Source organism: Pempheris klunzingeri, chromosome 1, assembly GCF_042242105.1.
Source record: "Pempheris klunzingeri isolate RE-2024b chromosome 1, fPemKlu1.hap1, whole genome shotgun sequence".
Lineage (NCBI taxonomy): Eukaryota > Metazoa > Chordata > Actinopteri > Acropomatiformes > Pempheridae > Pempheris > Pempheris klunzingeri.
In genome coordinates, this window is record NC_092012.1 from 33,898,056 (window position 1) to 33,914,653 (window position 16,598).

A 16,598-nucleotide genomic window follows, 5' to 3' on the forward strand; every position below is an offset into this window, starting at 1 on the left:
GCCAGCTGGTCTTGAACTTGTCGTGACTTGTCTTGAGGGTTAATCCACTTTTGAGCACTGACATTTCTTAGCATCAGAATACAACGGTGCTCCAGCAGTACTGCACAATGAGCTAAAGGTCTAACACCAGTCTTCTGACAGACATTTATGGAGAGACGACAGCATTACAGGGGTTCTTTTTTTATATAATTCATCTTCGTTCTATGGGTTTTAGCCGTGTTCACTGTGTTCCATGCAAGCTGGTATTATACAGTGTTTGGAACAACTGGATCTGAACAACTGGTGAGAAAAGCTTCTGACCAAAGTGTTTTAAGCTTCTCCCTGTAAAGCTCTTTAGCTTTGGGTGCCCCCTGTTCCAGATTAGCATGTAGTGAAGTGAGATGATGCTGGATAAAATGTTAAAATTCAACAAAAAAATTTTCTACTACTTGAAATAGTGGAAATAGTCTACGCTCGTCCTTATAATTGCATTCAGCTGCACAGTCGCCTGCGAAGACGGTAAAGTGTCTCCAGGCAACTACTAAAATCATGAAGGGAGGGTGCAGTGTAAAAACAAGGCCACCAACTCCGTGAAGCTCCCAAAACACGGGACCCTAATGAGGACGCCTGTCTTTCACACGCTGCACGCACTTCATGTTTAAACTTGTATTCTTCAAGCCCAGACAGAGATTTTCTCAGAAGCCACAGAAGACGTTACACAACTGTGTCCCTGTGACTTGTGGATTCATTTGGACGTGTACAATCAACGGAGAGCCCTTTTCATTATTTTCATCTTTATGAAGGTCATAAAGAGTCAGTAAAACTTCTTATCAGCTCATGTTGCTACCTTGAACTCTCCAAACGTTCCTCCTCTGTGCTGGTCCGACTCCTCCACTGTACAATGATAGTGTATCAAGGCTGTCGCATGGGCTCGGCAGACAATTACTACACCATGTGAGGTCTAATCGAGTTTCTTTTAAAAAAGGGACAAACAACGAGAAGAATATTAAAAATCAAATCGAGCTAATTTATTCAGTAAGGTCACTTTTTACAATATCTTCCTCTCCAACCACTGCAGGGCGAACTGATCTCAAAGCAGAGATATCCAGTGTGACAATGACTTAACATGGAAGAAGCTGCAGGAAATTTGTCAGAAGTGTAGAAACACTCAAACATGTGCAGGAATACACACATACAGTATGTATGCAGGGGAAGACGGTATGATGTAACACCCCACAGTCAAGCTGCTCTGGTTTTTCTACGAGTGGCTCAGTTCCCTCATGTTCATGGTACTAAATGCATCGCGTCCATCATAGTAAGCAGCAGCAGATAATGAGAAGTACATGAAATAAATGTTGTGTGATTAAATGTATCTTTTGTTACAATGGTTATTCATGACAATTACAGACTAGAGGTTCAGCTTGTCTATTATTTACCACCACATCACTGATACGTAGTGAATCATGTGGTCCACTGTTTGTCGTACATCTGTTCCCGATCGTCAGTGACGAAATTGTTACCGAGAATAACAGTCACTGTCCCACACGGTTACAGTGACTGTCATTGATTACACATCCCTTACAATACAAAAACTACATGTGTCATTTGGCTGTCTGAGTGTCCTCATGTGGACTCTTCAGTGAACCACTTCAGCACTTGGGCTTTGTTCTCTGTCACCCATTTGATGTTGGCTGTGGTCTTCTCTATGGCCTGCTCCAGGACCAAGGTGGCTGAGCCAAAACCAACATGGAGGTTGTCTTCTTTGAATTTCTTCAGCTAGTGAGACACACACACACACACACACACAAAAAAAAAACAAAGACAGAAAAACTGAATCTCTGCATTTGTCGTTGTCACATGAGCACAGTGTGGGGGTCAGTGTGGTTGTGGCTCCACTGTGGTGTGTGCTGCATACCTCCTGCAACTCAAACTCTGTAGAGAATCTCCTCGTGACCCCGCTGATGAGACCGCCGAAAGAAAAGGATGCTTTTCCATATCTACAAAAAAGAACAACGAAGATGCTGTTCACTTTATAGGTGCAGCTGCATGATGACGGTGATCAGCAGAAGGATCCTGCCGCTGACCTTACTGAACATCTTTCTAGGAAAACACCACATACATGGCTCAAAAACAGCAACATAATCAGCACCTGATATGTGTTTATTCACCGCAAAAGACTCTTGACTAGTTTCAAGCTTACTCTGCCTGAAAGAAATTCTTGCATAATCAGCAAACTGGCTGAGTACGTGAGGGGAAAACAGCATCACATGCATGTGGAGCAGTAACATTTCTACCAGGGAATCAGCAGCAGTTTTAACTCCTGCTCTCAGTTGCTGTGGATGCTGTGTATTAAATATTCCTCCATCCTTGCTGTTTTTCCCCCAACAGGCGCCGTGAGGAGTGAGCTCTCACTGCTGGAAAATGTAGCTCCATCGTGCTCTGATGAAGTTCCACGCCAGCGGCATCCCAACAGTGTTTCCGGAGATGTAGCTGATGGTGGAGGTGGCATCCTGCTTGCGGATCTTAGTCGGGTCGAGGGTGTACTCCAAATACCTGGTTCAGCCAAAGCATTTTATCACACAGAAATCAGTCCAAAAACACTATGTTAATACATTTATATCAGAGGAAAAAACAGCATGAAGATCATTAAATATTCTAAACATCTTGACAGGTGTGTTACCTCTTATACAATCCTAAAAATAGGAAAGTCAAGTGATTTGTTAAAGGATGAGTCTGTGCAGAAAGTCTGCAGTGAACAGACACACTGCACAAACAGTCCAGCACTTAGATTTAGTGGGAATAACTTTGCACAACTGAAAAGCAAATTCTAAAAGCTTGATTATATATACAACACACTCACAGGTTTTTGTGCTACAGCCTTCGTTGGTCTGGCATGATCACAGCTCATGGTGGTTTATGTTAGCCAATGCTAGTAAATGTTAAGTACATATTGACATCACTGAGGCTGTTCTCTGACTTTATGACTCTCTCACTCTTCTCGTGCCAGTGTTTGCTCTCCATTTCAGCATGTCACAGAGAAAACACGCAATCTAATGTCATGTGTCTTGTAATTGTTATTTGTGGTCAAAGTGGAAAATGGAAACTTACAGCGCAGCTTTAAAACACGCTGCAGGAAAACTGTGTGTAAAACTTTCTCCAAATGGTGGCTGTCATGTTTTAGAACAAAATTTAAGATTAAATTCATCCAACCGACATCCAACAAGTGAATTTAGTTCTTATTAATCTATAAGGCTACAGCGATGGTGAACTCATGCTATGAGGAAAACGTATGTCTTGTGCAATGCCTCATGTGTGAATAGTCTTTATGGCCGCCCCCGTTAGCCCGGATCACGTTGCACGAATGTCGAGGTCACCGTCAGCACGTCTCTCCAATAGGAGACAGTCTATCTCTCCATGTCTGAAGCACAGCACGGCTATCAGCTGTGACCTTGGTAACCCTGACGACGGAGCATCACTCCTTATCTGGAGGGCGCCGACCAAACCCAAAACAATCAGACAGCTAAACTGTGCTCCTGCGTCAGTCTTTTAAAAGTGCAGCAACAAGCGAAACAAGTGGTGTGAACAGGACAGATAAAGATTCTCCATTGGCAGAGAGGATGCAAAGACGAGCGTCTCAATCACAAAACACCTTGAATAAGGATGCCGCATGTACCTGTTCAACAGCCAGGGTGCTTTGGTGCAGGCCATGGCCGACCTGAGCCTGGAAGCTTCAGACGCCAGAGTGGCGTTCTTGAACATGCTCCAGGCAAAGTCCCACTCCTCCACACCGCCGTAGGCTATGGCATGGCAGTAAACTGTGCCTTTCAAGTTGGGATGGATCCTGGTCGGCATTAAGATTGGAAAATGAAAACCAAGCACACGGGCTCACACAAAGTCTGTGTGTACTTTCCTAGCTAGCTGCAGTTACTGACTGAATTGTTGTTTCACTGCTGATCTGTAAATTACTGTAATTGCTCACGGGTTGTGATGTGGGCTTTCCATCCACTGTCTGTACCAGCCTTTGATGAGCTCCCTGCTTTCCCTCACACCCATACTGCTGGCTATTTGAATGGCATTGATCTGATTATACCTGAGAAGGGAGATGTTAGAGAAAGAAATACAGCATGACAACATCCAGTATGTGTGAGGCTTGTGCTTCCTTTTCGCTATAAAAATGCATCTTGTGGTGTATGAACTCTTACTGGTCGGTGTGTCGTGTGGGTACTTTGGTCCAGTCAGCTGTAATTGTCTTGAAGTGCTCGAAAAGTGGTTGGATTTGTTTCCTGAGGTATGCCTAAAATAGAAATATGTCATCAGTAGTTTGTGTTGCTGCTCTTTTAGTTATCATCTTAACCCACAGAGTGACTGCCGCCAAACAGCATGCATCAGTGGCACAAAGATCTGAACCACATATCTGTGTCAATGGGACTTTTAAAGACTTTTCTGATCAAGCATTTTCTTTTTATTTGAATTACAGTGATATCGGATTTACCATGGCAGTTCCTGATCAATACTATTATGAAACTCAGAGTCAAAAACAGGATCAATCCTCTGTTTTGTTTGGAAATTGCTGAAATGATGAATAAAAGGTTCCCTGAAAGTAAAGGGAATCCAGTTATTATCACACGATCCTACTTCATCCTTACCCCAGTTCTACCACTATTCATTTACAAAGCACTTCCTGGCTATTTCACGTGTCTTTTCAACTATAGATCAAACTGCTGGGTCCTGGAAAACCATCACGTCAGGACTGAGACCGGAAAGATGTCCTTTAAATATTAAGCTCCACACAGGTGGAACAATTCGCAAAAGGTTGTAAAGTTGCAGATATTTTTATTGTAGATAATTGTTGCACAGTAACTTTTAGCGTGTGCTTTTATGGTTTTATGTGTCGTGTAATCAGGCCGATGTAGAGAGCTCGCTGGTGCTCCCAGTCTAAATAAAGGTTATAAGGATGAGTATCAGTAGCAGAGCAGCGTTAACCTGTAAAGCCCCGTAGACCTCAGTGCGGTCGAACATGAGGATGTAGTACTGGAGGTTTCTCAGAGCCGACTCCCAGGGGATGTAGTCTCTTTCCTCGGACAGGTACTTGGTAGTTCTCAGGGCCAGTGTTGTAGTGATTATTTTGGCTCTACACAAAGGGAACAAATCCTCCGTATTCTTTGCAAACATAAAGTGTGAAGGATTCAATGCTTTTTAAAACACATTCTTCTTTACCTTGCCAGGTTGAACGCATCATCTATGATCTGTGCTCTGTTGATATTTGATAAAGCCTGAAAGAAATCACACACACACACACACACACACAACACACATACATGTTCAAATTCACATGCAAGTAAACAGAGCAGCCGCTGCAAAAAAGCCATGACAGCTGTGTCTCGTTCTTTCCTCACACAGTCTTGGTGTTTCACAAACCACTTTTAGTTCTGGAAACTTGGGATTAAAGTTAACCAACTGAAAATGCAATATGAGGAGGAACATTTCCCAAAAGCAGCACATTTTCTGATTAAACACAACTAATAAAAACTCTCAAACTCTAAATGTGAGCGCAGCAACAAGGAGGCCAAAACAATTCTCCAAGTGAATTAAAGCCAAATGTGTTTCATGAAGCAATTTTATTTTCATCCAGATTTGTCATTCTCCTCTGTAGCATCATGCATCAAAATGTATTTCTGCTTGTTTGGATGTGAACCCCTTCAGGTATCATATCCAAACCAAGCTTTTAGGTGGAGAGACAAACAAACTTGAACTTGAGAGGGTGAGTCTCATTAAAATGCTTCATGTACGCCTTACACCTTTTCTGTATTCTTCTAGAAGTGGACATGAAGGGGGAGAGGTGAACGGGTGAGTGGGACTCACCTGATGGTTGGTGTTGAGCAGGGAGAGCAGACGATCCCAGTTGTCCAGGTCATAGTTCACCCTAAAGTACCCAGAAACATTGGTGTTGACCAGCACCCAGTCCTCCCCGGATGCTCTCATCGGGCGGTGGGCGTCTGGTGAAAAACATTAAAGGAAGACCAGTGACCAGTGGCTGAGTCCATTCAGTATTCTCCTCTGTTGTATGCTGATCGGATCAGATCAGGATCAGAGGGAGCTTCTGTGACCATACCCGTCTTTTGAAGGAGCCAGTACTGTTCCTGCTCCACACCTGTCTTCATCCACTTAATGGGGACAAACCACAAGTAACTGGACAGAAACAGAGATAAAAACGAGCAGTGTTAGTTTTTAGCCATGCTAGAGGCCTGGCTGTATGGATGCAACATCAGGTCGGTCTATTAAATGGACTGGTAGATATTCATGGTCCCCAGAGGACGAATGCTACTCAACCTGGCAATCCTCTGACTTTTCCTCCAGCGCCACCAAGAGGTTCACATTTATTGTTTCAACAGTGGCAGCACTGTGTCGTGCTGGTCTTACTACATTTATCCAAATGGTGGATGTTACATTAAAGGGACATTTTACGCTCTTTTATGTGGATGTCCAATCCTTTTTCTGTATATTCTGGCTCAAACAAATGATGAATGTCCAAGTCAGCCAAGAAACCGATGCCCCCAGGCTACCCAGATACAGAGACTACAAACCCAAGCTGATATAGGCCGTACTTCTTCCGACGTCAAATGACGGCTCAGAGGATTTACAGTCAATATAGCACACATTAAAGTATTATTGCTTCAATGGACTCAACGCTGATTGACATTAACATAAAGTTTCACTTTGAGGAATCATTTATCGTCCCCATGGAACTTACAGGACAAGGTAAAACTGATTCCTACTTGAACTGAGAGGGCCTGTCCACTACAGACTCCGGATCCAGCAGGAAGTGTTTCTGGGTGATACTTCCTGTCCGGGTGTCAATAGTGACCACCGGGAAGCCCATCTGAAGGGTCCAGCGGTTCATAATGTCGTGGACGGTGCGAGGAATATGCATACCTGGTGTGTTTTCAACCGCCTGACAGCAATCAGAGGGGAACAGGAAGTCAAAAGGACAAACGGCCAGATGAAATGATGCCAAACAGTGTATCTGTACCAACCTGTTGGAGATGGTCCCACAAGTCTGTGTACACTGTGTTACCAAAGGCGAATGTGTTCAGGTAAGACTGAGAAGAGAAAATGGTTATGAACAGCGGGCCAAGTGTCAGTAATTATTAAGTACCAGAAGCTGTCAACACGTTGTTTATACTGTAATCACACGGGAAGCGATGACTCATACATCTAAAGCGTCCAATCTTTCACAATCTTGCTGTTTCTTCACACAAACAAATTAGACTGACAATAAGATGAATCTCGTTCGATTAGTCACACACAGACTCTGTCACAGCTGGCACAAACACACACACACACACACACACACACACACACACACACACAGAGTCGATACTCACACTGAGCCCTTTGGCAAAAACAGGCTCAGTGAGGAACTCTGACAGCATCCTGAGCACCGCCGCTCCCTGCAAACAACACAGAAACCACCACAGTTTGGTTGGCTTGAACTTCTCAGAGCAACAAAGGATTTCACTTTCAATCCAAAAGAAATATGAAAGCATGATGTTTGTGGTGCAGTGTGGCCCCTGAAACTGGAATGACAACATTCAGGGCTGGGTGAAAGGAAAAGACTCAAAACTGAGTCATGCTGAATAGTCTCTGTTTTATGGGGTGTTTGTGCTGAATGCATTTTTCTATGGAAGTAAAAAGAGAAGATTATGTGTGGCAATGGCTTATTTTTGAGTCTTTTCAAGCGTAAGAGGCTTCTTCTCACAAAAACATAATGAACAAATGCAGCTACATCGTCTATATTACTCTTGTACGTGTGTGTGTGTGTGTGTGTGAGATCCTGCATCAGATGCTGTATAACTTCTGTGTGAAAGGAGCGGACCTTGTTGTAGGAGATGGTGTTGAACATCTCGCTGATCTGAGCCGGGTCATTGATCTCCTCCTCTCGGCGGGACAGTGGGTGGGAGGAGGCCAGGGCGTCCACAGCGAACACCTTGTGCACTTCAGACAGTATGAAGTCGTCTTTCTGCGGCCAAGCAGAGAGATGAGGGTAAGACAGGCTTCCTACTCACCCAGCTACAGTATGTCTGTGAGAGGCCACTGGTCCGTCTGATGTGACTTTCTACTTGTCGAAGCTCGCTGTCTTTGAAGGTGCAGAGGCTCTTACAATGTTCCAGGTGGGCTCAGCGTGGTCCGCTCCGAGGTACTCCACGTATGACGCAAAGCCCTCGTTCAACCAAAGGTCATTCCACCAGCGCAGTGTCACCAGGTTGCCAAACCACTGAAAAAACACATCACATAAAGAGGAGAGAGATTCTGCCAAAGTCACCAGTAACACCTCAGTTAATTAAACACCTCAATACATTCTTGGGGAATCATGTTTCCATGAACAATGTTGACAGTGACTTAAGATTTTGACCAGCATTACCACTAAAGGTCAACTCCAAGAAATACTGAGCTGAAGAAGCAGAATCACTGACGGTGTCGTATACGAGCTGCGTGCTCAGGCTAAATGTGTGTTTACACCTTTACTGTGTTATTCACAAGAGAGGAGGAAGGCCTGGCTGAGGTTTGTCCCGTCCACTAAAGGTGGAACCGATGCGATAGAAAAACTATGGCCTACCATGTGTGCCAGTTCATGGGAGATCACAGTTGTAACTCTCTCTTTGTTTCCAGCGGAGGACAAGATGGGGTCAAAGAGCAGGGCCGTCTCCCTGTATGTGATCAGACCCCAGTTCTCCATGGCACCGGCGTTGAAGTCAGGCAGAGCAACCTGATCTGGGGAGGACGAGGACATGGGGAATGGAGCATAACCACTTCCTCTTGCATGGAGAGAATGTCACACCAGGCAATAACAACCTCTCAGCAGTTTAATGCCTCCCTGCTTATCAGACATCATCCAGAGATTCTGCACATAATACGCTGATGAATTTCGGATATATCTGATCCACCGATCAGTGTTTGTTTCAGTAAAATATTTTAGTTTGTAGTGGTTGTCGTTTGTTGTCAGTCATCCACGAGGTGTTTTCAGCAGAAGAAGTAGGAAAAGAGGAGAAGTGCGGTTGAACTACTCCTGAAAACACGACGTGTGTTGGATTATGAGGTGACTGATGAATTGAGTAACCACCAGTGGGTCACATTGACCTGTTGAGGCACTGAGTCACTGTCTACGAGGTGTATGCTGGCTGGTTGCCAAAGATTTTAAATCGAGTTTGGCACAACCGAACATGGTCAGGGTAGCATTTACATTATGTGAAAATCTCTTAAGCTTGTGCTTGTACTTTATCTCAGGCATCTCACCAAAACTCATTAAAAAAAAAAAAAAAAACACAGACTTCTCGATGAGGGAACAGGAAGTGCAAAATTGCTAAAACATTTCCAGATTTTAGGACTCATTCCTGCAGCCGCTCTATTCCCATCAGCCTCTGCTGTATTTTGTGCTTGGTGCTAATTAGCAGATGCTAAAGTGAGACGGTGAACATGAAGCTTTAATGCCCGCTAAACTTCAGCATGTTAACATTGTTGTTGCAGTGTTGATGTCAGCATTTAGCTCAAAGCACCACAGTGCATAAGGCCGCTGACGTGGCTGCACACTCTTGTTATCCTGCCTACTGGATGACCTTCTGAGCAGAGGCAAAAATGTCCACCAGATGTAGGAAATGAGATCGATATTTCTGTCTTCACGGGAAAGTGTTTGCCCTAAGCATGCTGGTGCACAGCTGACCTATCGTTACCTGACTTGGAGAGCGGATATGTTGCATTGTAGTAGCGCTCAAAGAACTGGAGGATCGGCCCTGTGACGTTGAGAGCATATTCGCCCTGCCTGTCATCTATGGCTTTTTTTCGAGCCCAGATTCGAACCTGCAAAGAACAAAACAGGTCAAAAGTTCCTTCTTTTTTTTCTGATATTGTTATTGAGCTTTGTCATCATTAACACTGGACACTTTTACTGTACTTTTGGATCCAAATGCATGTGGTGATGTGAACAGACACGGGGAACAAACATGTCTTACCAACAAATTGTCCTTCTGGGTCGACTGAATGTTCGCAAAGTCACTGACAATAAATGCCAGCACATATGTTGACATTCGCTCTGTGGGCTCAAATGTCGTCACTCTGACAGGCACGCCATCAACGACCGAGTCTGAAGTCTCTGTTCAGAGAGGGGAAGAGTTAGACTCCGGCACTTCGTTAACATTAATGGCATCTGGTTGCTGATTTTCTTTTAACATGTCAAAGTTTTCAATTATTTACAACGAAACAGTCTCACACATGAGACACACGTTGTTTGTATTCTCCATTTGTGTTCTCTGTATTGTGAATACTTATATAATGTGTGTTTTCCTATCTGGATTTTGCTGTTTGCTTCTGATCTGATCGAGTTTCCACTGAGAATTAAGATGCAAGAACATTTTGAAAGGGTCGAACTTTGTATTTCTACAACAAACCGATCTCTCGTCCATTAGCCAGGGCCACAGTGCCTCGGTCGTGGATGATGGTGACGTGAAAGACAGCTTTCATGGCCGGCTCGTCGAAGCAAGGGAAGGCTTTCCTGGCGTACGTTGCTTGCATCTGTGAGGTAGCGATAACTCTGCAAAATGGTCCAATTAAACATTAACACAGAATAGACATCAACAAATGGAAAATGTCCCACCAAGAGGACATTGGAACCATGATTGTGCCCATTACACCCTCTATGACCACGGCTGGCTCAGACAACTTTGAAATGTAGTTAGTTAGTGAATACAAATCAAATGTAATTGGTAAAATAATCTATTGGATTACAAAAACAGTGTAGTCTAATATGAATACTTCTGGATTAAAAATATGGCACTTTGTTGTAACAAATGGACAATGTGGGTTCCACAAATATCCTTTTTCTCTTAAAATATCTCCAAACATTTACAGTGCAAAAAATAAATGCATTGTGCATTTTATGATTTTCCAGCTGGTCACATCAAATGACCCTTACTACGACAGCTGTTGTGCTTTCAGCTACATGAGTTTTCCTCCCTGACACACTCTTCATGAGTTAATAGCACTGGCTATCATGAACATAAACTTGGGTTATCATGATAATAATTATAATCCTTGACAATGTAACTATAATCTGAGTGCAAATGTATGATTTACTACATAATCCTTCTTAAACCAACCCTGACTATGCATTTGCTTACTTTTTCACACCATCGTCAATGTATTCACTCCTGTAGAAGCCCTCCAGGTCGTCTGCCAGCTCCCCCTGAAACTCAGAGTGAAGTACATACGACGCCCCAGCAGCCAGTCTGCTGCGGAGCTGAAGAACCAGATACTCCGTCCTCACAACAAGCCAAGACTTCAGTATCGCAGGCGTTGAGGCTTCACCCAGGCCTCTTAGCCTGGAAAGGTGCCCGTTGAAGGTGGTGAGGTTCAGCTTGTTGGCGTGGATGATGATGAGGTCTGTTTCCTTCACACATCTGAAGACCACCGACGAGAGTCCAGAGAAGATGTACAGGCCCTCTTTGTTGGGCTTCAGCCGGGGCCACAGGGTCACATTGTAGGAGACGGGAACCAGGGAGTCTGGGAGTCTGTAGCGGTCCCAGGGCTCCTTCGGGGTGGAGGGGGTGGTGGGAGGTGTCAGCACGCTGGTGCTGTCTGTTCCTCCATCTCCAGGCTTGCCTTGATTCTTGGCCCTTTCCTTGTGGTAGGCGACGGACAGAGCTATAATCGTAGCTAGAGCACAGGCCGCCAGCACGAGCACCGCCAGGCCCACGTTCTTACTGACATAGTAGACTTTCCCCATGTCCTGTTCAGGAGGTCAGAAGGGACTCTGAGGGGTCTCAGTCTGTTTTCGTCCAGCACAGCAGGTCTCTTCCCTCCTCAGTTAATGGTTGAGCTATTAACATGGCAAAAAGACATTTTCATAACACCTGAGGAGGAATGGAAAGATGGGGAGACCTTAGTCTGCAGCTCAGCAGCTCTGTAATGACTATCAGCAACGGTGCACAATGTGAGTTAAAGCTGGAATAGTTCAGCTAACCTGGAGCTGTTCAGGTGTGGTATCAATTTATTCGTCTATCGCTTTAACCAGTTCAATCTGCTGCTTTGATCAGTATTAATAATGAACACATCACGTTAGGTAGAAGTAGAAGAACTCTCTCAGCGTTGGAAATGTGGTCGTGCTTTCTGTCTTCGTACGAAACAGGATAGACGTTGTTTAGTACCTGCAGTTTATTGGGGGTCCAACATGGATCTAGAGTCTGAATTCAAAAGCTCAAATCTCTTCTGTAATTGCTTTTTTCTTTTCTCATGCTCGGGGTTATTATCACTGGTACTATAGACGGGGCTCCCGGCTTCGTGAGAAGGACGCTCGTTACCTCAAGATGGAAACCTGCCTGTTAGCTTAGAGTGCATTAGTGGCTGTTCGCTCTGGCTCCCTGGTCTGAGTCCTGGGTTTATGAAAGTCTGGATGGTTTACACTGAAACTGCAGGAATAAACGTCTGTTTTAGGGAAAGACTGCTCACACTTAGCATCTGTTTATGTTAATACTAACATTTGTAAGCCATTATGACAATGTGGCATCTTATTTTGCTGCATGCGCCTCCTCAGCTGTTTTGAAACTGGAGCCTACCTATTCACTTCTTTCTGTTTATTCCTGTGGTCTGTCTTAGAACATGTTTTAAAGTATATTTCCTGGTGGCAGAATCTCCCAGCGGGATCGAGACAACATCTGGATCATTTTACAGCTAAGAGTGTCTCGTGTTATAACTATGAGACTAGAAAACCTAAAGTTCCTTGGAGTCATTGTGTCCGAACAGCTGACTGGACCTCCAACACCTCACACTTGGTTAAAAAGGCCCAACAAAGACTCTTCGTCCTCAGGAAGATGACACAGGGCCAATTCCCACAGAATTAACAAACCCAATATTATTTATCAATATTTACAACATTCAACCTCTGCAGATTTGAACTTGCTTTAACTTTTCCTTCATTTCATTTTGCTTCTGTTTGGATTTCAGTTGTTTTGTCTCCTGACTTTGCTCTTTGTGCTCTGTTTTTAAAGGTGCTGTATAAACTAAGTAGGTGTCATTATATTATAATGATGATGATTAGTAGTAGTATTACTTTTAGTTGTACTTAGCTGTTATAACTGCTGGTGTTTTATTTATGGGACTTTTATTGTACCCGAGAATAAAGACAATAAAGATTATTCATCTACCTGTTCAGTCATCATTCATCACTTCTGCACAGGCAAGAACAACTTGACTAGAACACATTGTGACATTATAAAACAGACTCTAGTTAATTGTATTAGCAATAAACAGCATTTACAACTGATAACGGTAACTTGCTTGGACACCACTTCCCACCAGCCTCACAGTACCATGTGGTCCTATCTCACACTTGTAATGTGGGGAAAGTCATTAAAATTAATCTTATAATAGATCATCTGTAGCACCTGCAGCTTGTGTCAAGGACACCTGGAGTTTATTCCCAATGAAACAAACTCCACCCTGATGTAAGAATGACAAGTTAAAAGAGCCTCAGATAGTTGCACCAAAGTTAACCAGTGACGTAAACTTGTAGTGCTGATGTGGGATCAGCAGCCTCCTCCTGCCCCGCCGCACATCAAACTGACGGTACGTTATCAGTAGCTGCTCGGGGATCAACTGTGGTAATATCTGCCGGTGTGGAGCACACTGACATCCACGGTAGAAGATAACACAAACTCAGAGAGCATTCCTTGTCACTCCTGCCATTTCAAGGACAAAATCCTGATTGTGCAATTTGTTTCCCTCCCTCCTTTCCTTCCTATCTGATAGCATGTACAGCTGTTTCCTCTACCATGTCGGCAGCTAACCATAAAGCCGCCCACGAGGGAGTTGATGAGAAACATCCACAACTGACAGTAACCACGGCGACGTCAGCGGCTCTGTCAGCAGGTGCGTTGGCTCGGCCTGCAAAACACATTTCCTCCTCACAAGTATTTTATTTGTCACAACTTTTAGATTTAAAAAAATTTGTTTGATCTGGATATCCTTTCAGTGTATCTATAAAAGGTCATCCATCTCCACGACAACCTAGCCGTCACCATGACAACTGAGCAACTTTTATTTTGACGATGACCGACGATTTAGGGATAATAGCCTGCAAACTCACGTTCTTTTCAAGGTGATCTAGTCACATTTGCAATTGCAAACTTGATGCGTGAAACCAGTAGTCAGTAGTAAATATTAATAAGTTGCTGTCACACGTTTCTGTCCGTGAGAGGCTACAGATTGAGATAAAGGATAAGATTTCTGTTGTTACAGGAGCCCACAGTCACCCCTGATGACTGACTTGTATGTGGACGCCTATTCTTAGACAATATTTACAGACTGATAATCCTCCACTGAGTTATTATGCTGGTACCAGACGTAATTTGTGATAAAGACACAAAGCTTTTTATGAAAAAGTACGATTTTGATTATGGAAATTTGAATTCCAAGCTATTAATTCAAGCCCGTCTTGTATCTCAGCCTATTATTTTATGTAGATGAGGCAGCAATAAATGGGACCAAATAACAAAATCTGGCAACTTGTTAATAGCCCGAGTAAGGTGAAGCAGTGATAAGGCACATTTTATCAGGGTAATCTGCATATATCTACATATCATTATGAAAGGCTGAAAAGTTCAATGAGTCCTTCAGAAGTCACACAGGGGGGAAAAAACTATCCTCCACAGTGACTGCTGTGTGAACTGGACGCCCAACAGGTAGAGAACATCTGGAAATGATGGATCTGGATCTGATGAGACCCTCTGCAGACCAAGACCACACAAACGCTCTCCTCTCTCAACGTCTCTGTGTAATACGAAACACGCTCTGAGCCCGCTGTGCCTCTGCAAAGCAGGGCCTGAAAGATAAAAACAAACACTTACCAGTGACTTTTAAAAAAATAAATCTAATCCTAAATTATTCTGTTCTGTTGAACTGAAGCGATGAAGTAGAGAGAAAAAGGCTTTTAAATTTTCAGGCAGACCAATAAAAAGGCTGTTATGCCTTCATTTGATGCCTGAAAAATGAATATTATACCCAAAAAATCACTCTACCACACACACAGTACCAGTAAACATGTAGACACTCTTCAATTAATCCTCACAAACTGCACGACTAACAAAATATGTGCTGTCAGATTTTTTACAACAGTCAAAACAGTTGATTATTTACAGTCAATAGCTCATAAAGCCGTCAGAAAGTCAGTTTTAGCTCAGTTTCCCTTTGTAGGTTCATCTTGTCTGTTAGAAAATGTGTTTTAATCAATATTACTACATTTTAATAAGAAAATAAACATGAGCTAATTTCAGGTACGGTGTGGGTCATCATGACATGTGTACCCATATTTATTATAATGTAAATGTTAATACAACAGACCAGAAACAGGTGCCGTCTGTGCTGAAAGTCCAAACTTTATCATGTTTTTCAGGGTAAATCACAAGCAGAGGTTAACAGGAAAGTAGTGGAAATAAATCAGCAGTCTGATAGTAGATAAATGTATCTAACGTCCTAAATTTACGTTAAGGCCAAACTAATGAGCAACTTAATCCAAACAAATCACAAGCACTTTCCCCGCGCCAGCACAGAGAGGGATAATCTGGAGAGGGGGAATGTTTATTATCGGATACACAGAATCACATACTTTCAGGGAGTAAAGCATGACAACAAAAGAGCCACGTGACCGCCTCTGTTTCCTGGTATTCCTGCAAGTACTGAGTATCCAACCTGTGCAAGCATCTGTGTGTTATCATGAGATTAGTGCTCATCATTGAATGATCTGTGCAGTATTCCCCCTGTGCACACACACACACACACACACACACACGTCTATAACAAAACAGTCGTGCTTAGTAACAGCACAAGTATTCTGCTTTTTGCATAGGACTGAATGAGTGGCGACACCTGGGAGGGAATACAATTGCTGCCCTCTTACTGTAAATCTTTTAATGTTCTATTTGGACTGTTAATTCTAATTCTGACCAAAAACATCCTCCATAGATACACACTCATGTTGTTTGCATCCTTTACCTCTTGTCCCACACAACACGTTTTCCTGCTGGGAATCAATAAAGCTCATCTTATCTCAAGCACGTGAAGATAAAATACCTTTAAGTAACCGCACGGCCACTTTTGTCTTCTCATTCTACCTGCACGTGAACCCGTGACCCACTCCGTCAGCTCTGTGTGGTCTCAGCTCCACACTGTACAGATAAGCTCCATCCAGCTGCAGAGTTTACATGCTGCACAGCCTCACAAACTGAGACTTTAAGCACGGGATGAATCCCCTCCCTACTTAAAGCAGCGAGCATTTCACAAGCTTTATTCACTGTTGGCCTCCTTAAATGTAGATGTGAAAAGCAGTGAAACCAAAAACAGAGGGGAAAAACAGAAGCAGCACAGGCTGAGCTGGCTGCTACGAGGTAACTTTTCACAAGCAGCATTTCACAGTGGGCATTTTCTGTCTATACTGCATTCATGCACCGCTCCTTAACAGTCAGGGATGAACCCTCTCGCTGCAAACCAATTCTGAGAAACTCTTTGGTGTAAAAGAAGCAGCACAAAATTGCACCAGGTGCCAAACTCCATAAAGCTAATACCTTTGCAGTGAA

General features: G+C 43.4%; 1 protein-coding gene across 1 annotated transcript; it reads right to left on the reverse strand.

Annotated features, from left to right (window-relative positions):
• Positions 1-985: 985 nt before the first annotated feature.
• LOC139204284 (aminopeptidase N-like) lies at positions 986-11,882 on the reverse strand. Its single transcript, XM_070834286.1, has 20 exons — positions 11,151-11,882; positions 10,422-10,564; positions 9,987-10,126; positions 9,708-9,834; positions 8,597-8,751; positions 8,141-8,254; positions 7,856-7,999; positions 7,365-7,430; positions 7,014-7,079; positions 6,756-6,931; positions 6,092-6,168; positions 5,842-5,975; positions 5,197-5,252; positions 4,963-5,110; positions 4,182-4,273; positions 3,959-4,069; positions 3,653-3,820; positions 2,392-2,532; positions 1,895-1,976; positions 986-1,755 (listed from the first exon to the last, which is right to left on the reverse strand). Exons 1-20 carry the CDS (start codon positions 11,753-11,755, stop codon positions 1,603-1,605), a joined length of 2,898 nt encoding a protein of 965 aa, XP_070690387.1. The 5' UTR covers positions 11,756-11,882; the 3' UTR covers positions 986-1,602.
• Positions 11,883-16,598: the final 4,716 nt, after the last annotated feature.